This window comes from Hyperolius riggenbachi, chromosome 12, assembly GCF_040937935.1.
Source record: "Hyperolius riggenbachi isolate aHypRig1 chromosome 12, aHypRig1.pri, whole genome shotgun sequence".
In the NCBI taxonomy this organism is placed as follows: domain Eukaryota; kingdom Metazoa; phylum Chordata; class Amphibia; order Anura; family Hyperoliidae; genus Hyperolius; species Hyperolius riggenbachi.
This window is the reverse complement of record NC_090657.1, coordinates 139,516,162-139,543,080: the sequence shown is the minus strand read 5'-3', so window position 1 is coordinate 139,543,080 and position 26,919 is coordinate 139,516,162. Positions and strand designations below refer to the sequence as shown.

The 26,919-nt window shown below is 43.4% G+C and overlaps 1 protein-coding gene across 2 annotated transcripts in view; it reads left to right on the top strand.

Annotated features, from left to right (window-relative positions):
• Window positions 1-26,919, top strand: part of LOC137541592 (tyrosine-protein kinase Src-2) — a 99,516-nt gene that overhangs the window by 35,405 nt on the left and 37,192 nt on the right. For both annotated transcript variants that reach the window (XM_068262976.1, XM_068262975.1), the window contains exons 2-3: window positions 9,146-9,383; window positions 16,810-16,909. In XM_068262976.1, the coding sequence (XP_068119077.1) occupies window positions 9,146-9,383; window positions 16,810-16,909 (338 nt within the window). The remainder of the gene's footprint in view (window positions 1-9,145; window positions 9,384-16,809; window positions 16,910-26,919) is intronic.

The window sequence follows — 26,919 nt, the reverse complement described above, 5'->3', positions numbered from 1 at the left end:
CCTGCTGTCTCCTTTTGATTGCAGGATAACTCCGCCTTGGTACTTCCAAGTGTGGTCTCCAAGCTGGCTGGTACTTGTAGTCTTCCCGGTTTGGGGATAGGTGGTGGAATATGCGGAGTAATAAAGCAGAGAGGGGAAGAGGAGGGAATGGATAGTCATGTGGCACAGGTGACTAAGCGCCCAGTGCCCTTTGTAGCCAGGTATATGCAGCCTCACCTGTGGAACGGCGAGAGTGGTGTCCTGGCTGGTGGGGCACACGTGCGGTGTCACTGGCCGTGGAAATATGAGGGAGAACTGGGGTATAGCGGCCCAGAGAGAGCTGGTCACATAGGGGAAGAGCTGGTGCGCTTGCAGGTCAGGCACTCTGTGCTGCGGCGACTGTGTGAAACCGTCACACAGATGAGTGCTGTACTTCAGCGCTCCAAGTGGAGGTGGTTGAGCAAAGCAAGACACTGGCACGCTAACTGTAGTTGTCACTCACCGCTGCATGGGCTGATCTCAGATGGTCCTGCAGATGAGTATTCTACTAACGTGCCAGAAAAAAAAAAAAAAATTGGTAACCACCTCTTATGCTGCCTGAAATTAAGCGTTATCGTATTGGCAACCATTAGTGAAGGTGGGTACAGGCCTGTACACTAACATTTCAAGGGACTGCCTACTGCTACCTCACTATGAAGCAGATTATAAATTCCCCTCACATTCTCCCCAAACTTTACCAGCAGTGATAAATGGTTCCTGAACCACTTGCTTTTTAAGAACACTGAACCAAAACATGAAAACTATCAGAGATGGTTTAGACCCTGAACAAGCACAGAGACCAGATGTTTTTGTCAAAAAATGTGCAAGATTGGCTGCATGCTTGTTTCAGGTGTTTGAATCTGACACTACCGCAGATCAGCAGGATGCCATGCAACTGGCATTGGATAAAAGAAAATAAATATGGCAGCCTCCATATACCTCTCAATTCAGGTTCCCTTAAAAAAAATTACAAATGTAAGTGCAGAAGACACTACAGGAATCACTAACGGGACTGCTCTTGTTTCCTGAGAAAGGGACACAAAGGCAAAAAAGAATATCTCACCATGTCTGAAGATACTACAGGTCTTTTGTGAACCAGTGCATGGCCCCACACATTGCCAGCAGTGTCCTGCTGAGCTCATGCTGACCATGGCAAACTTTAATAGCAAGGAGTTAGTGGTGGATGGATCACCAATTTCATGGGCCAAATGTGTTTCACAAAATTACCTTTAGCTGATCTCCTCACCTCCCTAGATTCAGCCAGTGGACAGGTTAATGAAATGTGACACCAAAAGTAGGAAGAACACCAGTTGCTTTACTACATTTACCTGCATTACAGTAGAAACCAGGCATCTAATGTGTGTGGAGAAATCAGAAGATCTAAATCTACTCACAGGAAACTGCTTGGACACTCAAGGTTCACATTTTTGATTTTGTACTGTTGGTGAATAGGAGATTGTTTTTATAGTTATAGCTATTCCAGAGAGATTCGCTTTGGAAAAGTCTGTCTCGTGGCCCAGATATCCATTCAGAAAACATGGTGCTGGCAGGAGTTGGTGTTAGCTAGGGAGAAACCTGCACAGTTGAGCACCCCGCCCACCTCCTCCTGCTTCTTAGGGCCTTTTTCCACTACCCTGCGGTACATTAAACTAATGGAAACTGCAGCAGCAATTTCCATTAGTGCGATCCGATTGCGATGCGATTTTGGTCAAAACGCGATTGTCGTCCTGCTGCGTTTTAGATGCGATTGAGCTTTACTATACTGAGTATAGTAGCTCAATCACAATCGCATGGTGGAAATTGAAACGCGATTTCGATCGCAAGCGCGATCGCATTCCATAGTGGAAAAGAGCCCTTAGCGATGAACTCTTTGCAGCCGTGGTAGGCTCTTATCTTTGTAGTAGTGGAGGCCATAAAACATGAAGCTATCAACACATAGGCTGGGCCATGTCATCTATGATGACAGGAATGCACTACCTGGTGCACCCACCCATCTCCTCTCACTATCTCATGTGGTTGATGATGGGATAGGGGGAGGAGTCAGGACAATTGTCCAGTAAAATTGCACAAAATGGAGCTATCGGGGGCAGCCAGTCAGATTCTTTCAGTAAATGTATTGCAAAGAAAACTTAAGCTCCAAATGTAATAAACTGACATGTAGAGTAGAGTTTGCATTGCTTAATTTTTTTTTTGGTATAGTTGAACTTGAAGTGATGCATTATGGGTCTTTCATTTATGACCGGGGGAAGGGATCACCTGCAATTACCTTCTGTTTAACCACATAATGCATGTACAGTATAGAAGATCATTCAAGAGTAGGCAGGTTCCCCCTGAAGATTTCCTGACAGAACTTGCTTGCCACACTTTGTATGCTGCAGGGCTTTTATTGGCAGGGTCTCAGCAGAGCCTTTAAATCCACTGATGTGCTAATTCAGTAGGTGAAGGAACGGGTTTCCTTGCTGCAGTTATCTCGCATGCCAGCCTTCCGTCTGTTGCCAGATACAGTGACTCTGTGACTTGTCACCAGCAGAGGCTGCGCTCGCCCTCGCCTCATGACTGCATCTGGCATTCATCGCATAGTACTCCAGCTTCTGGCCATAGAAAATAGTCTGAATCATAGATGTTTTTGTACCCTCATACATTTTAATTTTATATTGTGTACTTAAATAATTGGGAGACAAGTAGTTTATCAAGCATTAAACTGAACCAAAAACCTAAATCTTAAAGCAATCATGGGACAGAGGGAACAAGTTGTATTACTTACCCCTCCTCCCCCCAGTAGCTTTATAGGTTCCTTGCTTTGCTTCCGTTTCACTTTTGTTGGGATGCTATGCACCTCCAAAAGGTCAGGCTGCGCATGCATGGCACTTGCCTCTTCGATCAGGGCTGTGGAGTCGAGTCGAGGAGTCGGGGCAATTTTGGACACCCGGAGTCGGAGTAGTTGATTTCATAAACTGGGGAGTCAGTCGGATGATTTTGGTACAAAATCCACAGCCCTGTTAAGTATTAGACTAAGGAAGCTGAGTCGAGGAGTCGGAGCCATTTTGGGTACCCGAAGTCGTGGTTTCATAATCATAAACTGAGGAGTTGGAGTCGGAAAATTTTTGTACCGACTCCACAGCCCTGTCCTCGATCATGCATGTGCAGTTTAAGTCTTAACGTACAGTGCACACACAGAGTACTCCCGGCTATGGGAGCCTGATCAGGGCTGTGTAGTTGGAGCAATTTGTACCAAATCCATAGCCCTGGTAAGTATTAAACTCAGAGTCGAGGAGTGAGAGCTATTTTGGATACCTGGAGTTGGAGTCGGTGGCTTCATAAACTGAGGAGTCTGAGTTGGAGTCGGATTATGTTGTACCAACTCCACAGCCCTGAGCCTGATGGGGGTGCTCAGGTAGCCTTTCAGGTCCCTCTCCGTGTCTGCATGAGTTTCCTCCGATCACTACAGTTTCCTCCCACATCCCAAAAATATACAGATAAGTTAATTGACTTCCCCCTAAGGGCCCGTACACATTCCCAACTGATGTCGCTCGTTGGGGATCAGGACCCAAACCCCTTGGGTGACATGGCTGGGCCAGCACACACACACACACACACACACACACACACACACACACACACACACACACACACACACACACACACACACACACACACACACACACACACACACACACACACACACACACACACACACACACACACACACACACACACACACACACAACGAGCATGACGTCACCCAGCAGCCTGGGAAGCAACAGTACCATTGGGATCGGCGGGGGGATCAGCGGCGCTGGGAGTTGAGCAGATCCACTGGGTAGATCACTCGCGGGTCGCCTGCTGCCGTACACGTCCGATTATTGGCTGAGGCGGTTATGTCCTGCCTCAGACGCTTTAATGCATGTGTACGAGGGTTAAATTGGTCCTGGACTACAATGGACATATAAGTATGGTAGAGATTAGATTATGAGCCCCTCTGAGGGACAGTTAGTGACAAGACAATATTCTCTATACAGTGATGCGGAACATGACAGCACTATTTTCCAAAGGGAAATGTGCCATTAAAGAAGAATCTGGGAGTGTGAACTAGACCTAATTTAAGCTCAGTTGGATCAGTTATTGGGGGCAATTGTCACTACAGAATGTTCACTTTAAAAGAGCATATTATATGCTTTTTATTTAGAGTAACCCTTTAAATGAAGGCATGAGGATGATCTTGGAAACCAATGTATTTGTTGTTATGCAAGCCTGGCAGTTCCTCATGCTTGATATGGATGTTTCCTGTATGAGTGTATTGAAGCCTGCAGCATATCTCAGAGGGGGGGGGGGGGCTGCAGGACGATACCTGTCTGATTGGAATGTAGCTGTGTGGTTGTAGTGACGCTGCTGTGTGGATGAGATCTTCATAATTCTTCTAGCTCTTATTACTATGCTATGTTTTCGTCCTTGTACGTAATTACATGCGGCTGCCCAGCAGTCTGCCCTCCTCCCTTAGCCAGAGTGACCCTAATAAGCTGTTCCAAGGTCTACTTCCTCATTTTTGTGGCTCCTGTGGTGATCCATGACTTGTCTGTCTTGGATAAGAATAGAGGAAAAGACAAGTAAGTGGAAAGGAAACAATGGACAAAATAATGTAGAAGTCTGAATTTAAAGCAGAATTCCATGGTGTCATTGAACCATGAAATGGCAATTTATATCTAAAATTTCTGAACAATGTTCACACATCTCGTGCACACAATGGAGAAAACGTGTCCAAGACAATTGTTGTGGGTCTCCTTAGCTGCCTCATAAAGTCGTTTAGTGGTTTGCCACAGTGCATTGCTAAACTATAAGGAGCACAATGTTTTTTCTTTAGTTTCCTGCTAAAATGTCACCCCCAATCCCCCCCCCCCCCCTTTCCAGAGAACAGAACTCGTTGCTCTGCTATAGGTGAGCAGTATGTCTGTACAGCACGCTTTCCCCAAACTGTTTGCCTAACTATTTATGAAAGGTTCTTATGCCTGATATACCCTATGCAATTTCCTGTCAGATCTCCAGGTCGAAACAATAATTTACGACAGGTCAAATCTGATTTTCAAATGGTTTTTCTGAGCAATTTTGAATAGAAGGGATTGGAAAATCAGATCAGACCTGTTGGAAATTATCGTTTAAAAACCTATGACAATAGTGGAGTATATTGCTATAACACTGACTGCGTATAAATATTAGCTATCTCATATGATGGTAAATATTTAAGAGCGGTTTAAGCTCTGACAAAATTTTCAATGAAAATGTGTTTTGCTACTTTTTACAACCCATACAATTATCATATTTGCTTTTGTGCACAAGTATTTATATTTATTTAGATATTATAACTTCCCAAAGTTCCGTTAATTTACTTTGAAAGCTGCTGGTGCATTTTATTTATGACTGTTGTCATTCTGTTTTAAATGCTGCCAGCAGTTATTTCTGATCTGTTTTTCACTTCAGCCCTCATGAGCTGAAGTCCTGCACAGCCAGAGAAAGTTTGCTTATAATCCTATCTTGTGTACACATTCTTTACTTGATACATTTATGTAGTTTGGATGCTTTCTCCCTGCAGTAGAAAGTCAGCCCTGTGATGTAACCCTTTGAATGCTGTTTTACTAAAAAAAACCATTGTGTTAGCTTATTATATGCTGTAAATAATCTTTTAGAGCAAAGAAGAAATTCTGGGTTATATTCCGCTTTAATCTGTCTCCGGAGATTATTACACCTCCTCACATTCGTTCACGCATTCACCCTCTGAATAGCAGTTCCCGGGTAAATCACAGGACAATGGATTCCAGTGGGCTAAAGAACTGAATAGCCTGCTTGATCTTCCTGCTGCTTATAGGCAAATTATGACATAGATGAATCTCGCCCCATGTAGAGTTGATCTGCTGATGAACGGTGATTTCATCGGATGCAGTGGTAACAAAGTCGCTGCCTCCTTGATGCGCATAAGGATTCCAATTAAGGATGCGGACATACTCAGGGTATGTCCATAGTTGCACAGAGTTCGCCAGCCAGGGATCCCAATGCATGTGGTGTGGAAGATGCTGCATCACACATTAGCTCCGCCCACCAGCACATTTCATTTCATTTCTCTATTGGACGTTTCATCAGGGTGTGGCCAGCCACGTCAGTGCGCTTATTTTGTATCAGCCCAACTCGCACCCCTTCTCCACTGCCATGCCAACCTGGTAGTTTACTACACGGCGCATACGGGGGCTGAGCTGGACATCTAGCGCATTAAAACTGTATGCATGTTTCCTTACTGGCATATGTAAACATAACAAGGACAGTCTAAATTGTTAGACACCGGCATACTACAGTGTGTTGCACAGTGATGTTCAAGCGACAGTTTTTTCTATGTCTCCTATATGATTATATTTATCTGACATTTTTTTTTTATCGAAACAACCAATTATTATTTATACAGGAAAATCATGACGATTAACAAGGTTGTCTAAACTTTCGATTCCCCACTGTATGTAAGACGATTACAAATATACCCTGCTAGTGAGCGGGAACCAGATCCTACAATGTCTTTGTTGGCACAGAAGCAGGAATTGAGGATAAATCTGTGGTGGAGACACCTTTCTTGGTGATGGCTGTGAGGTATGACTTCCTCTTCCAAGGCAAATAATTCCTACAGCTGCCTGCCATGTTTGGGGGACAGTAAGGTTGAGGATATCCAATACCTGCAGCAGTGTAAACTTCACAAAAGTTCTATCTGCTCCCATTTTGCCTAGAAATAATGATTTAGTTGAACCTTAACTACTTTCGCCTTTTGGACGTAGCTGCTACTTACAAAAGTCTGCTAGTGTGCTGCTGCGCGCTCCCGTGCTGCTGCCCGTTAGCCCAGAGATCAATGAATGGGAACACCGTTCCCCTTTCATTAATCGACGTCACCGTTAGAAAGGCAGACTGCTTCTTTCAGAAGCCGCAATCTTTCTAATGAAATAGTTTTCCGTCCTCCCTTCACTTCCTGTAAGCGAAAGTGCTCGCTTACAGGACTGAAAAAATTTTTTTTGACTGCCGCCAAATAGTAAAACTACATCTGCATACATTTTTTTTTTTTTTTTTTAAATAAATACAATTTATTACACTTAAAATTAACAGTTTACCCACCACACTCCAAAAAATACCCTAATTTTTTTAATCAAAAAATTTACAGTAAAAAACAAAACCTAGTTACCTAAGGGTCTGAACTTTTTTTAATATGCATGAGAAGAAGGTATATTACTATTATTTTTTTGAATTATAAGCTTGTAAATTCTTAATATTCCCGTTAAAAGGCATTTAGAAAAAAATAATTCTTAGCAAAATGTTCCACCCAAAGAAAGCCTAATTAGTGGCGGAAAACAAGATATAGATCAATTGTGATATTAGTAATAAAGTGATTGGCGAATGAATGGGAGGTGATAATTGCTCGGATGCATAAGATTAAAAACGACTGAAGGCTGAAGTGGTTAAGGGCTCCTTTCCAGTAAGAAAATATGTTTCCACTATCCATAATCTGCTGCGATCTGACTAGTGTGCAGCACAATTGCGATTGGGAAGGGAAAAAGGCAGGTGGGGAAAAAAATTTAATGGGCACATCATCAAGAAAGTACTGCAAAAGCATTTGCAAGAAAAATGCAGCGGGACAAACCATTGCGATTAGGAGGAGGGGGATGGCGGCGGCATTCCTCTGACCTGTATAGCCGTTCCTGTCCCTTGCAGTGGACCTGAGCAGCAGTGGTGGATCAGAGGTGACAGAAGGGAGGTGAGTAAAAAAATTGCAGAAACCTATGCATCGAACGGCCTAGTGGGAATGCACAGTCTATTGTCAGGCCTCTATTGATTTCCGCTGCATCTATGATGTTAACAATCAATATCCGCTATTTCATGTCCTGCAGGGCCTTCAGTTCCACTCATCAGAACTGGAGGAAGGGATCCAGTCTGAACTGATAGATGTGAATTGATCCTATTGCCTTGTATAGGATCCATTTGCAGATCTGATGATCCTCTTTGCTCCGATAAGAGGAACGTTAAACATGGCAGTATGAGCCCAGCCTAAAGGTGCCCATACACTCGTCAGATTGGCAGCAGATAGATACGAAATGCATCTGATGATCTATCTGATGCGTTTTTAGAACATTTTTTACCAGGATAGAATTCCAATAGATTTCAGTTTGAAATCTATTGGAATTCTATATGATGGCATTTTTTTTGCCATCAGATTTCCATTAAGGCCAATGCAAACTGATAAGCAATCTCATCAGATCGACCTAAATTTTCCATCCTGCCAGCTCGATGGAAATCCATCGAAATCGGCCATCGATCGGTCGATTGGCCAACCGATTTGCAAACGATCAATCGATCGATCGGGATCGATCGGTCGGCCAGAAAATCGGCTGTGTGTATGGGCCCCTTAAGATTGTAAATTATTCATGCTTTAGGTTGAATTTATTTACAGTTTATATCTCCATATAAACCGACATAATCTTTCTTTTTAGTGTGGGTAAATGGATGCCATTTGTTGCGTGCCTTGCTGATCCTGTAGCATGTTGGGAGAAAAGTCTAGTCACAGCAAGTTAGCTTTAGCTCAGGTCAGCTGAACACACGTTATATTAGCTTCACATCCTCTGGGTCCCACAGCAGCCGACATATCCAGTATCTCATTGCTGCTTCCAGTCTGAATAGTTCACTGTTCCTCCTCCATTCTGCTCCCTAATCACGTCTCTTTTACCACCTGTTGTTCTTTCATTCCTCCTCTGCCTCTTCTCCTTCCCATGCCAACCTCCCCCCTTTTTCTTCCCCTTTTATTCTTCTTTCCCTCCCATGTTTTGGCGTCACAGCACATTCCAAGACACTCAATTAAGTCCCCCCCCCACCTTCACATTTCTGCTTTGAGCGCTGAGGGAATGTCACATTTAGCTTATTTCAGCAGGCAGGTCGTGACCTCATTTAGGAGACCAAGAGACATCCACCTCCTTTAAATGACATAAATTATATGTTCTATTAAGTTAATTAACCTCCAGAGGTCTGGGCTTGTACTGTTAACAAATTCCTGTTCGGGTAAAATGTTTTGCTGACCTGTCACAGCACTGACTGTCCCACCTTGTACTATTCTCAGATGGGCGGTACGAAGAGTAAGCCACGAGAAGCAGGCCAGCGGAGCCGCAGTTTGGATATCGCTGAAGGGTCCCATACGCCTTTCTCCTCTCTGTCTGCTTCCCAGACGCCCAGCAAGAGCCTGGACTCCAATCGGCCTGCCAATCAGCCATTTGGAGGCAACTGTGACTTAACACCTTTTGGAGGGATAAACTTTTCGGATACCATCACCTCCCCTCAGAGAAGCGGAGCACTAGCAGGTTAGTACAGGGGATGGCACAAACTCATTGGTTAGCACAGAATCTAAAATCTAGCTACCTAGCTACAGTTCCTTGAATGTCATAAACTTGTCTTTACAGGTTTCATTTGTAGTGGTGTTAAATATTTTTTCTAAGTACTGTAAATGGGAACAAGTGCAGTGAGTTGGTGATTTAAACCTATTAACCGTATATATTAATGAAATTTAGGTCTGACTCTCTCTAAGCATGGAGGTCCACTACTAAATTTCTGACTCATAGCAGTGGAACACCCAGCCACCACCTCCCACCCCCCCACCCCCACCTTCCACAAGTGCCAAGCTGCTACAGCAGAAGTCACATACCTCTTCTAGAGCCGGGTGCTGTCGTCTCAACTCCTCTTGCCTCCTCTTCACTTATCAGCCTCCCTCTGGCTCCCAATGCATTTCAATTGACATAGCTTCTATTTTTTTTTTTTTCACAGAGGACTACTAACAAAAAGGCTAATTTACGGATCACTTTTTATTTATTTTTTTTATTTCAAGAAATGGGCTTTAGTCTAAACAGTATACAGTGGAGAAAATAATTATTTGACCCCTTACTGATTTTGTAAGTTTGTCCAATGACAAAGAAATGAAAAGTCTCAGAACAGTATCATTTCAATGGTAGGTTTATTTTAACAGTGGCAGATAGCACATCAAAAGGAAAAATCGAAAAAATAACCTTAAATAAAAGATAGCAACTGATTTGCATTTCATCGAGTGAAATAAGTTTTTGAACCCCTACCAACCATTAAGAGTTCTGGCTCCCACAGAGTGGTTAGACACTTCTACTCAATTAGTCACCCTCATTAAGGACACCTGTCTTAACGAGTCACCTGTATAAAAGACACCTGTCCACAGAATCAATCAATCAAGCAGACTCCAAACTCTCCAACATGGGAAAGACCAAAGAGCTGTCCAAGGATGTCAGAGACAAAATTGTAGACCTGCACAAGGCTGGAATGGGCTACAAAACCATTAGCAAGAAGCTGGGAGAGAAGGTGACAACTGTTGGTGCGATTGTTCGAAAATGGAAGGAGCACAAAATGACCATCAATCGACCTCGCTCTGGGGCTCCACGCAAGATCTCACCTCGTGGGGTGTCAATGGTTCTGAGAACAGTGAAAAAGCATCCTAGAACTACACGGGAGGAGTTAGTGAATGACCTCAAATTAGCAGGGACCACAGTCACCAAGAAAACCATTGGAAACACATTACACCGCAATGGATTAAAATCCTGCAGGGCTCGTAAGGTCCCCCTGCTCAAGAAGGCACATGTGCAGGCCCGTCTGAAGTTTGCCAATAAGCACCTGAATGATTCTGTGAGTGACTGGGAGAAGGTGATGTGGTCTGATGAGACCAAAATAAAGCTCTTTGGCATTAACTCAACTCGCTGTGTTTGGAGGAAGAAAAATGCTGCCTATGACCCCCAAAATACCGTCCCCACCGTCAAGCATGGGGGTGGAAACATTTTGCTTTGGGGGTGTTTTTCTGCTAAGGGCACAGGACAACTTAATCGCATTAACGGGAAAATGGACGGAGCCATGTATCGTGAATTCCTGAACGACAACCTCCTTCCCTCTGCCAGGAAACTGAAAATGGGTCGTGGATGGGTGTTCCAGCACGACAATGACCCAAAACATACAGCAAAGGCAACAAAGGAGTGGCTCAAGAAGAAGCACATTAAGGTCATGGAGTGGCCTAGTCAGTCTCCGGACCTTAATCCAATAGAAAACCTATGGAGGGAGCTCAAGCTCAGAGTTGCACAGAGACAGCCTTGAAACCTTAGGGATTTAGAGATGATATGCAAAGAGGAGTGGACCAACATTCCTCCTAAAATGTGTGCAAACTTGGTCATCAATTACAAGAAACGTTTGACCTCTGTGCTTGCAAACAAGGGTTTTTCCACTAAGTATTAAGTCTTTTATTGTTAGAGGGTTCAAAAACTTATTTCACTCAATAAAATGCAAATCAGTTGCTATCTTTTATTTAAGGTTTTTTTCGATTTTCCTTTTGATGTGCTATCTGCCACTGTTAAAATAAACCTACCATTGAAATGATACTGTTCTGAGACTTTTCATTCCTTTGTTATTGGACAAACTTACAAAATCAGTGAGAGGTCAAATAATTATTTCCTCCACTGTATGGTGCAGCACTTGATGTAGGGAGCTGCACATGGAAATGAATGGAGCGGGCGGGTGCATAAAGAGATGCTGTTGCACAGTACGAGGAAAGGAAAGTTGTCAACTGGGGGGAGAGAGAGGCAGCCTCCCCTTAGAGGGGTGTGTGTTTAGTTTCAGTCTTGTAATACTTCCCAATGAAGGAAACGGAAGTCAGTTGGGTCTACTTGAGAACCCCATAACATCATGTTGAAGCCCCTGCATGGTCATAGAGTTCAAGGCATCTATGCCCAACAGCTTGGTGTCAGTTGTCAACGAGTAGGTGAATAGCATCTCTTAAGTTTGGTTTTGTAAAGGAATGATGAGCATTGACCTCCAGAGGAATGAGCTAATGTATAATCTGGGTACTTAGAGTGCCAGTGAGCCCATTAATCAGTTGGGTCTAAATTTTAATGCAACCCTCATATGAGCCTTGAGACAGTATATCTACGCCCTCGTAGACTTTGTTAGGTCCAGGGGCATAGATCTATACGTATCTCCCCACCGGCTGCGCTCCCACATGCGTTCACGTCTCTGCCCTTTAGTACACAGATCAGTGAATGGGAACAAAGTTCCCATTCACCGATCTCGGTGCAAGTGATCAGTGATCGAGATGCCAGTAGTCCTATGACATAGATTAAAGTGAAAGTACCACATACATACACGCATTACTACTTCCTGTTTACTCAGGAGGAATAAACGGGTGAGGGGAACATCTAGTGGCCAAATAGTAAACCACACCCAAACCTATTTATTAAATAAAATGCATAAATCCCCTATTAAAATTAACCCCTTACCTCCCATAGTTAACAAAATAAAACACTTTTATAAAAATTAAAAGTGACATTAAAAAAATACATAAATAGTTACCTTAGGAGCTCAACTTTTTTTATATGCATGTCACAAGGGTATATCACTGTTCTCTTTGCAAAAATAAAAGTTTGCTTTCCTAAAACAGAAAGAATTTGCGATAATTCAGGTTGGAGTGAGCTCGAGATGTCTCCCAGGCACCACTGCTGAATATATGCAAATTAACCATTGTACCCTTAGAAGCTAAACACACCTCCAGAACCGCTGGAATGCAATGATGTGTCAGCTTGTTAATATGTACAGAGCCATAATAATCCAACATGCATACAGACTGTTTCGGATTGTTTGATCCTCATCAGTGCATGACATGGATTAATTTGGCTCTATGGAGTAGGGCTTGTAAATCCGAGAGGCACAGACTAACCAGCAAGCTCATGGTGACCCAGAACTCATTGGGGACTACAATGGTCCTAAAAGCCCCCTTACTAAGATGTTAAGAAAAACAAAAGTTTGCTTTCCTAAAACAGAAAGAATTTGCGATAATTCAGGTTGGAGTGACCTAAAACAGAAAGAATTTGCGATAATTCAGGTTGGAGTGAAATTTTTTGCAAAAATGGGCTTGTAATTTCTGATTGCTGCAAAAAGGAAAAAAATACACCTTTATTTCCAAATGAAATATTGTCGCCATACATTGTACAAGGGACATATTTTAAACATTGTTATAAACGGGACAAATGGGCACATTATTTTTTCCATTTTCTTATTATGCCCATTAAAATGCATTTAGAATAAAATCTTAGCAAAATGTACCACCCAAAGAAAGCCTCATCGATGGCAAAAAACAAACAAACCAAGATACAATTTCATTGTGATTAGAAGTAATAATCACTATTGGTAAACTGGGTAATACCTGGTGTACACAGATATTACTTTCATTAATTTCCAATTGATGATCAAACGGACTTCAGTTCCTGCTCTGCTTATGCATGTTACTGGGAAATTAGGGTTCATCGGAGCTCAACAATGACTCATTTGAAGACCATGTGATGAACTGAAGTCAACCTGACATCAAAGGTCCATGTACATTAGGCCTAAATGTGGAGCGTAGGGAATAGATATGCATAGGAACCATAGTGATGCCCTAAGTGGTCTACATACACGTTTTTGTAGACCTGGTGTGACTGACTCATAGTTACTCTTAGTTTTTCTTTTAATTTGAGCTTTAACTGAAATACATGTGTTTTGAGGTCCTTTTCTCCCGGTTAGTCTGTCTGTAGTATGATAAATACTGAAAGTTTGTAGTTTATCTAGAGCAGGCCTAAACAGCCTGAAGTTAGTAATTGTTTGTATGGGATGAAGAATGCAGTTAAATGTCAGATGGGGAAAATTGGGTCATCTATATTTTTTTTTTTCCTTTAGAAATCATACCCTTGGCTGATTTTTCACAAGCTCTTGAGGCATGTTGAAGAGCACAACACCTGGACCTGTCAGAGCCAGCCAAGTGTGTTTGATGTTAGAGAGTACATGTAGCCAGTTACTGTTAATCTGTAATAATGTAAATCTCAAGCCATGCCTCCCTACCAGAGACTGACAGGCCGGCCATAAGGGGCTCTTGGTCAGTGAAGAGGATTGGTTTCAGCTAACTGCAGTCACTCTTCCCCCTGCTTGGCCATGAGAAAGAGGCAGGGAAGCTATCTGACCAACAGGTAGGACCACAGCTATGCGTGCTGAGGGAGAGTGTTGTTGACCCTTGAACCACATAAGTGGATTGTTTTGACATGGACCCAACTTATGGGTCCGGTTCTTTGCACATCAGGAGCTGCTTTGGGTTCTTCCACCTCCCTCCAGCTGCTGACCATGGGCTGGATTTGTGTTCCTGGCTTAGAGCTTGCATCTTGTGTGCATTTATTTCTTGTTGCCATTCAGTAAAACTACTACCTTTGTTGTTACACCCTGTTTTCTTTACCCCGGCGCTGCAAGTGTATACTAGTGTAGGATGCAAGAGGTCAGGGCAAAATTGGGTGCCCAATTTCGGCAAGTAGAATATCAGTAAATTTACTGATGGTCTACTTTTTGAAATTGGTAATTAAGATAGTAAAATATCATTGAATAACACGGGGCTGTGGAGTCGGTACAAAAATCCTCCGACTCCTCAGTTTAGGATTCCATCGACTCCGACTCCTCTAATTTGCATATTACAATCTTATTGATTGAAAGTATGTAACATGAAATTCGTCTCTTAACTGCCAACGCTTAGGAGTTTTAAGACAACTGAAGTGAGAAGGCTATGGAGGATGAAGGATATTTATTCCCTTTAGTCATAGATTGAAACTAGTCCTTGGTAAGAGTACTTATAAAAGGTACAGGCCGGAACAAAGAACATCTATCAGGCCCTAGGCAATGTAACTGTGGGTGCATGTAAGAGTGATGTGCAGGTACTCTGCAGGGGAATAAGGAGATTCTTCCTCTATTGCACAATCTGAACCAGGTTTATGGGTGATAGACAACACCTCTGTGTTCAATGTGCACAACATTCTCAGTGGATTCCCTGCAGCTCTGTGGAGAGTGCATATGTAGAGTATAGTACTACTATGTAACAAAGTAAACCTGAGACTGATAAAATTAAAGTTTTATACATACCTGGGGGTTCCTCCATACCCTTCAGGCTAATCAGTCCCTCGCTGTCCTCCGCCACCTGGATCTTCTGCTATGAGTCCAGGTACTTGAGCCAGTCTGGCGTAGTGCGCTTGCACACACTCCGCCGCCGGGAGCGTACTACACCTGCGCAGCACTATTGTGCAGGTGCAGAACGCACCTGGCTGTGGAAGCGGCATTCGGCCGGACTGCTCTGACTGGCTAAATTAACAAGACTCTTAGCAGAAGATCCAGGTGGTGGAGGTGGACAGCGAGGGACTGATTAGCCTGAAGGGGGCTGGAGGAAGCCCCAGGTATGTATAACTCTTCTTTTCATCCTTCTCAGGTACCATTTAATTCGTAGTCACCAAACCAAATTTTAACATATCAAATTATTTGATTTCATGAGCAAAGAGTGCGTACATTTGCATAAATCAGCATCAACGCAGAATTATTTCCATCTCAATGACCATCTCCATTAGTGACACGGCTACACATCAGGCTTTATCCTTACAGCATAGATGTTATTTAGTATATATAACAGATTCCTGTGTACACATCATATATACAGTCACAATCAGATATATTTGTATCTGACTTACTAAAAATACGGGGACTGCTTTATTGAAGCAGCACAAGTAACTAATTTTGATTGGTTTATTTTATTTTTGTGGACTAAGCACAGCTATTACTGTATGTATAAATTATTAATGATGACTATTATCTGAGAAATAGAACATTTTATCATATTTTCTATTTTAATTACAGTTTAAATTCATTAGGAGTCAGTGCATTTTTTCCCGACTCCGACTCCAGGCACCCAAAATTGCCCCGACTCCGACTTCACGACTCCAACTCCACAGCCCTGGAATAATACTTAACCTTACTCTCACACAGAACCCTCCCTTTACCTATATGTCTAACCATGACCACCACCCTGCAGATGCCAAACCTTAAATTCCCCCTCCCCCCCCTTTCTTTGGCCTAACCTTAAGGACATTCCTCGCTCAGCGCCTAACATTAACCCCCTACCTAACCTTATTCTCCAAACACCCCCTCCCACTGACACTCTCCCACCACAAAAAACTATAAATATTAAGTACCCCGTAGGAAAATATTGAATTAATGTATGAAATTTGGACACCTATAAAAATACAGCTTCAAATAGCAGGTGCCCAAATTTCACACTTTAACCGTTATTTTCTGTGGGTGTCAACAAGGCACACTGCTTCCCTACTGTATGCATACAGACTGCTGCCAGGGACAAAGCGTGTTGCAAACATGCAACCAAGAAATGTTCAAATCTGGTCAGGGAGCAAAGTCCGTAATGGTTATAATCACATTATTGATCAGAGAGTAACAAGGATCAGAGAGGAACATCCATTGAACTGAAGATGTTAATAGGTACTCAGTCTCTGGTTGCCCATTGCATGGGTCCTTCACCATCCTCTGTATGGTGGTACTGGGGTAAGAGTGTCAGCTAGTATACCACTACTGTCCATAGATCTCGCCCCCAGGCACCATCATGTAGTGGCAATACACTGTGTTTGCTGTATGGTCTTCCTGCTGAATCTTAGATACAGAGAGATGGGCACCTCACCTCTGGCTGCGCTTGATACTTTGAATGGCATGGAGGACAGTGGGGCAAATATAATTTAACATAAGGCATCCTTTTAATAAAATCCTTTTTTTCAAAAGGAGAAACTCTACTTGAAGTTGTATCTGTAAGTTTAATTTAGGGAAGCTGAATAAACTAGTCAAACTCACATGTCCTCAGTTCTCCTCTTTTTTTACTCATCTCTACAGGGGGCGTCACCACCTTTGTCGCACTATATGATTATGAGTCTCGCACAGAAACAGACTTGTCCTTCAAAAAGGGAGACAGGCTGCAAATTGTCAACAACACGTGAGTAAGCTTTGTGTGGCTGCTTGTACTTTCCTTCGAGAACCGAACAAGAAGTAATTGCAAGACGAGTAATAATCTGCAGCACCCAATCAAAATGTGTAGTAACATAGCTTGGATTAAAAATGACATCCGTCCATCAAGTTCATCCAGGAAGAAAACAAAACAACACTGTCCTGAACCTGCATATATCCCAGTTGATCCAGGGGGAGGTGAAAAACTTTACATGGCCTGGACCAGTTAGCCTAAAGGTGGCCACTAACAGTCCAACTTCTAGCGAAAAATCGTTTCGAGTGATCAGAAATTCTGATTGGATTGGTTGAAAATAATCTCAGTTGATGGGCACAATCGATTACAAACGATTATAAAAATAGTCGTCCGATTGGATTTTTGTCAAACCAAAATTTGGATTTTCTTGTTGGTTGAGATAATAGGAAGCAAAGATTGGTTCGTTGATGGTGTAGTGATCGATTTTTCATCCGATCAGAATTTGATCGCTTGAACGATTTTTCGCTTGAAATTGGACCGTTAGTGGACAGCTTTAAAAGGGAAAAATTCTTTCCAGATGACAGATAAATCCATGGATCAACTCTCCCAGGAATTGCGCAGTAATTATAGCCGGGGATGCCCTTCAATGCAAGGAAAGCATCCAAGGCCTCTTTTTATATGCATATAGAGTTTGCCATAGCTACTTCCTGAGGTAAGATATTCCAGATTTTAACCACTCTCACTGTGAAGAACCCCTTTCTAAATAGATGGCAAAAACTTTTTTTTTCCCTCCATTCGCTGTCCCCTTGTTTGTTGCACAACCCTAGGGACAAAAAGATCATCTGCCAAGCTCTTGTATTGACCTTTGATGTATTTATACATGTTAATCGGGTCCCCTTTCGGTCGCTTTATTTTCCAAGCTATACAAGCCCTTTTTGGACAACCTTTCTTGGTGAGATCTTCCATCCCTCTGATTTAATGTCAATGGGTCTGATTCATCAAGCTAAGCAGCTTAATGTGAAGCGGCGCTTTGCCTCCCTTACATAGCAGCGCGCCTTATTTATGCGCATTACATATACAGCAATAGGCATAACTTTTACTGCGGCGGTCCTGTGAAGTATCGATATTGCGATGCTTGCCTAGTTTTCTTCTTTTCCAAGATGGCCACGCCTCTAAGGCCACAATGCTGCATCATCTCCACTGTCATAGAGGGCAGAGGGGGCAAAGAGAGGCAGGGACAGGGTGTGTCTAATGCTGGAGTGGGCTTTCTGCAGGAGTGCCTTTCCTGCAAAGGATGCTACTTCCCCCATTAGGATTTGGGGAGGGGGGATGCACAGCAGAGAGGACACAGAGGCATGTCATTGAGCTAGGAACATGCCTCTGTGTCCCATTTGTAATAGAACATCTGCATTGGGTACGCCAGTAGCCACCTTACAAAAGAAAAAATAAAAATAAAGGTTACGTACTCTCCTAAGAAGGGTCTGGATCCCTTAGAGCAGGGATGTTGCATTCCATTCCTCAAGGTCCAGGGTCCTTGCACATTTTTGGCACAGCTCAAGTTGATAAGACTGAATCAGGAAAGGTGTGGTTTATCAAGTAGAACACTTTTCTCTGTTTCTCAGTCCATCCTAAACACTGACATGGCTATGGCCCTTGAGGACTGGAGTTCGACACCTGTGCATAAGACAAGACAAATAACATTTATATTGCGCTTTTCTCCTTGCGGACTCAAAGCGCCAGAGCAGAGCAGCAGCCACTAGGGTGCGCTCTATTGGCAGTAGCAGTGTAAGGGAGACTTGCCAAAGGTCTCCTACTGAATTAGTGCTGGCTTACTGAACAGGCAGAGCCGAGATTCGAACCCTGGTCTCCTGTGTCAGAGGCAGAGCCCTTAACCATTACACCATCAGCCAACTGCCTTCCCGGTACACTCTGTGTTCCCTCGTTCCAGTGCTGGGTCCCTGTTGCAGCGATCTTTGATTTTCATGACAAAGAAGCCTTTGGGTCTCCTCTGAAGGCTTCAGAAAAATCTGAGTACTTCCGAAGATGAGCAGCTCCATAGAATACTGCACATGTGCAAACCTTGGAGATCCGAAGATGCAGCTGGTGGAAAATTTTGTTTTGGGACAGCAGCTGAGAGGGGGGGGGGGGGGGGGGGCGACAAGGAGACTGAGAGATGACCAGGTAGGCTCTATAAGATCCAGATCCAGACCCTGGCTACAGGTATCATTTAGAGGGCTGTGACATTTTCACAAAAAAAGTGAAAGGTGTGGGCTCTGTTCTCCCCACACCTGAGCACAGCCAACGTCAGTGGCACTACCTAAACTGGATGTGCCTTTCTCAGTGTCACTGCTGCAGCCTACCCACTGTAAGCAAAGATGGCAGCTGCCCCTATGGCGCGTCTCTCTGGTAGTTGAGCAGGCAGAGTTTGCAGCATTATGGCCATAGAGAATGATGAATGCTGTTCTTCCTCTCATCTGCTATACAGTGGCATCTGTGCTTGTTTACAAGTGCTGGGTGGCAGGGGGTAAGGTGGGCATCACATCAATGTCTCCCAACAAGGCACAACACATGCAGGAAGCCCTCACAGCCATAATGGACAAATCAACAAAAAAACTTTCTAATCGCACATTACCCCTTGCACCTGGTAAAGCCTTGGAAGCTGGTGACCTGCATCAGTAGATGAGGTTTGGAGTGTGCTGTTTTTTCTAGGGTAATTCATGGCTGCATTCCTGAGATTCCAGAGCTTGCAGAGGGTAATCTGACATGCTGCATAGTTTTAAGGTAGCCCTAGGATCCTTTTAAAGTCCAGTCCTACCACAGAGCAGTAAGATCGCAATTAGATTTTTGTACTAATCTAATCACTAGCTATTTACTACCCTGCTTCCTGGTTTTTGTTTTAATATAGCAGAAGGTTAAAAAAAAATCCTGAAAGTCCCTTAAAGGGGAACTGACGTAAGAGGTATACGGAGGTTGCCATATTTATTTCCTTTTAATCAATACCAGTTGCCTGGCAGCCCTGCTGGTCTATTTCTCTGCAGTAGTATCTGAATAACACCAGAAACAAGCATGCAGCTAGTCTTGTCAGATCTGGCTTTAAAGTCTGAAACACCTGATCTGCTGCATGTTTGTTTAGGGGCTATGGCTAATAGTATAAGAGGCAGAGGATCAGCAGGGCTGCCAGGCAACTGGTATTGCTTAAAAGGAAATAAACATGGCAGCCTCCATATACCTCTCTCTTCAGTTCCCCTTTAAATACCCAGGCCATGACGCACATTTTTTTCAAGGACAGAAAATAAGGCTTCTTTCCTTCTTTTTTTTTTTTTTTTTTTTTTTTTTTTTTTTTTTTTATTCCCATACATTTCAAAATGGATTATAGTGGAAGGTAAAAATGCATTTAAAGAAACTCTGTATAATAAAAAAAAGCCCATGGGGTTACACAGCTCGGAAGGGGAGGCCTCTGGATCCTAAAGAGGCCCCCCTCCTGCTCAGCCATCTGGCTCCCCCGGACGCAGAGCGGCAATATTTACAATTGCCGCTGTGCACATATGCAGTAGCGGCTCTCTGCTTGAGCTCCAACTGAAAGAGCCTGCACAGCAATCACTCAAAAAAAAAGTTTTCCTGTACAGTGAAGAATCACTTTGCAATATGCTAGTGATTTTGCTAGTGTTTCGCGATTCCCAGTGTGAAGGAGGCCTAAAAATAAACTATAGTAAGGCCTCTTTTACACAGGCAGCTGACTGTTAGCTGCTCTCCTGCATCGGCTGGGCAGTTGCTAGCACTCAGTACCGGCGCTGGACAGGTGGTCCTCCCATTGAGCAAAGCTATGACCGTGCTCAAGTGTGACTCTGACTCAACATGTCACGTTCCTCTGCCACCCTGTAACACAGCCTCATGTCAGTGCTTGGCACACGTTCAGTTCAGCCTTTGTGTCTAAAAGAGGCCTAACCAATATATATTGGGATATTTTATTTCTTTGGTGCAGCTTGGAATTCTTTAAACTTAAAGGGTAACTATAGCGAGAGCCACATGGAGGCTGCTATGTTATGGGTTTTTTTTTACCCCCTTTAAGCAATACCAGTTGCCTGGTTATCCTGCTGATCCTTTGCCTCTAATACTTTAAGCAATAGACCCTGATGCATGCAGCAGATCAGGCATTTGTGACATTGGGCTCTATTCATAAAACATTTGCGGTAAAAAAAAATCTTTGAGGGAAAACACCGCATCAGTATTTTAGACTTTGTCAGATCTGACGAGATTGGCTGCATGCTTGTTGTTGTTATTCAGATGCTAGTGTAGACAAGTAGATCAGCAGGGCTGCCAGGCAACTGGTACTGTTTAGAAGGAAGGAAATCTGGCAGCCTCCATATTCTTCTCACTTCAGTTGCCCTTTAAACCATGGCAGTCTTTTGAAAGGATGGTTTGTAGTGATCTTTAAAAGCAAATGATGATAAAGGAGAATGTTATTTGTGTTAATATAATGCATTATAGAATTACTAGTGACTTAGCCCGTTTAAAAACGGGCTAGGTCTGTCACTAATGCCACTGCGCATATGTTGTAAGCTCACAAGGGCAAGGTTCTCTCCCCTTTTAGTCTTTGAATTAGCTATAGTGTTGCTATAGATTTTATTTAGCCTGTTAATTTGACACTTTCAGTATGTCTTCCAATACAGTATTACGTACCAACGTCTATATTTTGTGTATTGTTCCTTACTTTATACAGTTTCGGTGCATTTTAAATTATTTTAATTTTGTTTATGCATATATTTTTATTTTTTTTTACAAGCTGTTGTAGTTTTTGCTAAATTTGGAAAAGGAAATGTCTGCTGCACCAGTTCATAGGTCTTTGTGTCCTCCTCAGTGATATACAGCTGTCTGCTCATACTCAGTAGGACTTAAACAATTACTTTAGGGCCCATTTGAACTAGTGAAAATTTGCTGCATTTCCACCCATGCATATTTAAACAGGGATACGCAGCTATTTAAATCAATAGGCTGCCGTGTGATTTGCATGCGTGAAGGAAATTGGATGGCATGCTGCATTTTTTGTATCGCCCATCTGAATCCCTACAGCTGTGCCTTGCATCGCAGCTGTGCCGGAATCGCTTCAACGCATGCTGGTATACAGTGGAAAATGGCCCTGAGTATGCACTGGATAGAGTGATTGCTCTGTTGGCTGTAGTCCTGCCTCCCTACTGAATGTGCAGCACCTTCCTCCATCTGCCCCTGCCTATAGTTTTTTTTAGGCATCTGCTTGGGAAGCAGGAAATTTGGGCGCATGAGGCAGGTGGACAAAAAGGGCGCCGCCATTCACTCCCATAATAAATATCGTTTAATCGGTGCCCAACAGGAAAAAAGGGGCGCCTGAGAAAAATAACGTTTTAAAATCGGCGCCCGGAGACTTTTAATGTTTTATAACTGCTTCTCATGATTACACGTTATTTAATGATTTATAATTTTCTAAACATTATTTTTAAACGAAAAACAGTACAATATTTTTAAAACATTATTTATAAACGAAAAATTATAAAAAAAAAAAAAAAATTAAATCATTATTTTTAAACGAAAAACCGCACAACATTTTTTAAAACGTTATTAATGCTTATCACAGGGGGTCTTAGGTTTAGGCACCACCAGGGGGGTCTTAGGTTTAGGCACCACCAGGGGGGTCTTAGGTTTAGGCACCAACAGGGGGGTCTTAGGTTTAGGCACCAACAGGGGGGTCTTAGGTTTAGGCACCAACAGGGGGGACTTAGGTTTAGGCACCAACAGGGGGGTCTTAGGTTTAGGCACCAACAGGGGGGTCTTAGGTTTAGGCACCAACAGGGGGGTCTTAGGTTTAGGCACCAACAGGGGGGTCTTAGGTTTAGGCACCAACAGGGGGGACTTAGGTTTAGGCACCAACAGGGGGGTCTTAGGTTTAGGCACCAACAGGGGGGTCTTAGGTTTAGGCACCAACAGGGGGGTCTTAGGTTTAGGCACCAACAGGGGGGTCTTAGGTTTAGGCACCAACAGGGGGGTCTAGGGGTTAGGGGTAGGTACAGGGAGGGTTACTTAGTATTTTTTTTAAAACGTTATACGTTTCACTTTTTAAACGGAAGATTAACGTTTTTATAATTGTCGATTTCATACACATTATTTAATGATTTATAACTTTATAAAACATTATTTTTAAACGAAATATAGCACAATTTATTTTTTAAACGTTATTCATGCTTATCGTTTAAAACCATGCGCCCTTTTTTCACGGCGCCCTTTTTTAACGTACGCATCTGCTTGTCCTCACCCCCAAAAACGCAGAGTATATTCAGCAAAGAATTAAAGGATACCCGAAGTGACATGATGAGATAGACGTGTATGTACAGTGCCTAGCACACAAATAACTATGCTGTGTTCCTTTTTTTTTTTTTCCTTTCTCTGCTTGAAGGAATTAAAGGGAACCTAAACTGAGAAGGATATGGATTTTACCTTTTAAAATAATACCAGTTGCCGGACTCTACTGCTAAATTGGTGTCTCTAATACGTTTAGCCACAGCCACTGAACAAGCATGCAGATCAGGTGCTCTGACTGAAGTCAGACTGGATTAGCTGCATACTTGCTTTAGGTGTGTGATTCAGCCACTACTGCAGCCAAAGAGATCAGCAGGATAGTTAGGCAACTGGTATTGTTTAAAAGGAAACCTCTATATCCCTCTCGAGGCCCATACACCTAACGATTTTCCCGCAGAAATACGGCAGAAATACGGCCGTTTCGATCACAGTGATCGAAACGGCCGTGAAATCGCCGCGCACACCGTTGACAGAACGAAATCCGAAATCCATCGTTCCCGTCGACTCGAATCGATACATCTGTGCGGAAGATTTTTCTCGGTCGCCGGCGGGTCGGGAGTGCGTCGATGTCGGCGTTCCAATGCCCGGCGACCGATGCAATACAGCGGGTATACATTACCTGCTCCGTGGCGCGAGTCCCCACTGTCACCTCCCGGCTGGCATCTTCTCCGCATCACGGCATCCGGCATTACTTCCTGTGTCACTGCAGTGACAGCGGAAGTACAAATTGAGGGCGCTCTATTTGAACTTCCGCTGTCACTGGAGTGACAGAAAGTTATACGCGGATGCCGGTGATGCGGAAGGTGATGGGAGAAGATGCCAGCCGGGAGCCGATGCGGAGAAGATGCCGGGACCAGGCGGAGAAGAAGACAGCAGTGGACCAGGGGACTCGTGTCGGCCGGAGCAGGTAATGTATACGGGCGGGGGGGCAGCAGCATTGGCAGCTCCACAGATTGTGATCGGTTTCAGGCTGAAATCGATTCACAATCTGTTTGCAGTAAGGTGGCCATACGATCCCTCTCTGATCAGATTCGATCAGAGAGGGATCTATCTTTTTGTCGAATCTGATGGCAAATCGACCAGTGTATGGCCACCTTCAGTTGAAGTTCCCTTTAACTATCAGGTATGTAAGTGGCTGACTCAGTCCTGACTCAGACAGGAAGTGACTACAGTGTGACCCTCACTGATAAGCAATTCCAACTATAAAACACTTTCCTAGCAGAAAATGGCTTCTGAGAGCAAGAAGGAGATATAAAGGGGAATTTCTTATCAGTGAGGGTCACACTGTAGTCACTTCTTGTCCTGAGTCAGCCACTTACAAACCTGATATTAACTCTTTCAGGCAGAGAAAGAAAAAAGGAACACAGCATAGTTATTTCTGTGCTAGGCACTGTACATACACATGTCTATCTCATCATGTCACATGTCACATCAGGTATCCTTTAAGAAGAGAGGTTGTTAGTTTCCTCTCCTGCTTTCCTAGTCCCTCCTTTCTTCCTTTGCCATCTCCTGATGTTTTCCATCTTCTCCGGGTCCTGCTGCAGTGCCTTATGAGCTTCCAGCCTCACTCTAGTCCTTATTGGAAGTAGGGATCAGGACAAACCGAGATGGGAGAAGATGCAATGTGCTTTTTGGGGGGACACCAGTGGCTGCAGATCACATGAGGGGGGCGCTCTGATGTCCACAACTACATCGTGCTCTGACCTGAATATGATTTGAGATTTGATGTGAACTAAACTTTGGCCTAAAAACATTGCATTAGTCTGTGCTAATTAAAGCACACCTGAAGTGAGAGCGATTATAGAGACTGACATTGATTTCCTTTTAAACAATACCAGTTGCCTGGCTGTCCTGCTGAGCCTCTGTAAGGGCTGGTGGACACCGAGCGGCTTTTTCAGCGTTTCTGCAGCCGCTTGCGGCTGCAGATACGCTTGGTCAATGTACCTCAATGGGCTGGTGCACACCAGAGCGGGAGGCGTTTTGCAGAAACGCATACTCCCAGGGTGAGGCATTTTTTGGATTGTGGATGCGATTCTGCCTCAATGTTAAGTATAGGAAAAACGCAAACCGCTCTGAAAAACGGCAGTTCAGAGCGGTTTTGCAGGCGTTTTTGTTACAGAAGCTGTTCAGTAACAGCTTTACTGTAACAATATCTGAAATCTACTACACCAAGAACCCTTCACAAAACCGCAAAATGCTAGCTGAAACGCTACAGAAGAATAACAAAAAGCGTTTAAAAATCTGCTAGCATTTTGCGGATCTGCTAGCGGATTTTGGGGTGCACCAGGCCTAATACTTTTAACCATAGACCTTGAAAAAGCATGCCCATTAGGTGCCCTGACTGAAGTCTGACAAGTTAAAGTGAACCTCCGGACTAAAAATCGACTCAGCAGCACTGAAAAGGCCTGGTGTTTCTTTAACCACTTGAGGACCTAGGGCTTTACCCCCCTAAAATGCCAGGGCAGTATAGGAACCCCACTAATGACCCCATTTTAGAAAGAAGACACCCCAAGGTATTCCGTTAGGAGTATGGTGAGTTCATAGAAGTTTTTATTTTTTTGTCACAAGTTAGCGGAAATTGATTTTAATTGTTTTTTTTCACAAAGTGTCATTTTCCGCTAACTTGTGACAAAAAAATAAAATCTTCTATGAGCTCACCATACTCCTAACGGAATATGTTTGGGTGTCTTCTTTCTAGAATGGGGTCATTTGTGGGGTTCCTATACTGCCCTGGCATTTTAGGGGCCCTAAACCGTGAGGAGTAGTCTTGAAACAAAAATGACCTGTGAAATCCTAAAGGTACTCATTGGACTTTGGGCCCCTTAGCGCAGTTAGGCTGCAAAAAAGTGCCAATCATGTGGTATCGCCGTACTCGGGAGAAGTAGTATAATGTGTTTTGGGGTGTATTTTTACACATACCCATGCTGGGTGGGAGAAATACCTCTGTAAATGACAATTGTTTGATTTTTTTTTACACACAATTGTCCATTTACAGAGAGATCTCTCCCACCCAGCATGGGTATGTGTAAAAATACACCCCAAAACACATTATACTACTTCTCCCGAGTACGGCGATACCACATGATTGGCACTTTTTTGCAGCCTAACTGCGCTAAGGGGCCCAAAGTCCAATGAGTACCTTTAGGATTTCACAGGTCATTTTTGTTTCAAGACTACTCCTCACGGTTTAGGGCCCCTAAAATGCCAGGGCAGTATAGGAACCCCACAAGTGACCCCATTTTAGAAAGAAGACACCCCAAGGTATTCCGTTAGGTGTATGGCGAGTTCATAGAAGATTTTATTTTTTGTCACAAGTTAGTGAAAAATGACACTTTGTGAAAAAAAAAAACAATTTCCGCTAACTTTTGACAAAAAATAAAATCTTCTATGAACTCGTCATACACCTAACAGAATACATTGGGGTGTCTTTTTTCTAAAATGGGGTCAGTTTCTGGGGTTCCTATACCGCCCTGGCATTTTACGGGCCCAAAACCGTGAGTAGTCTGGAAACCAAATGTCTCAAAATGACTGTTCAGGGGTATAAGCATCTGCAAATTTTGATGACAGGTGGTCTATGAGGGGGCGGATTTTGTGGAACCGGTCATATGCAGGGTGGCCTTTTAGATGACAGGTTGTATTGGGCCTGATCTGATGGATAGGAGTGCTAGGGGGGTGACAGGAGGTGATTGATGGGTGTC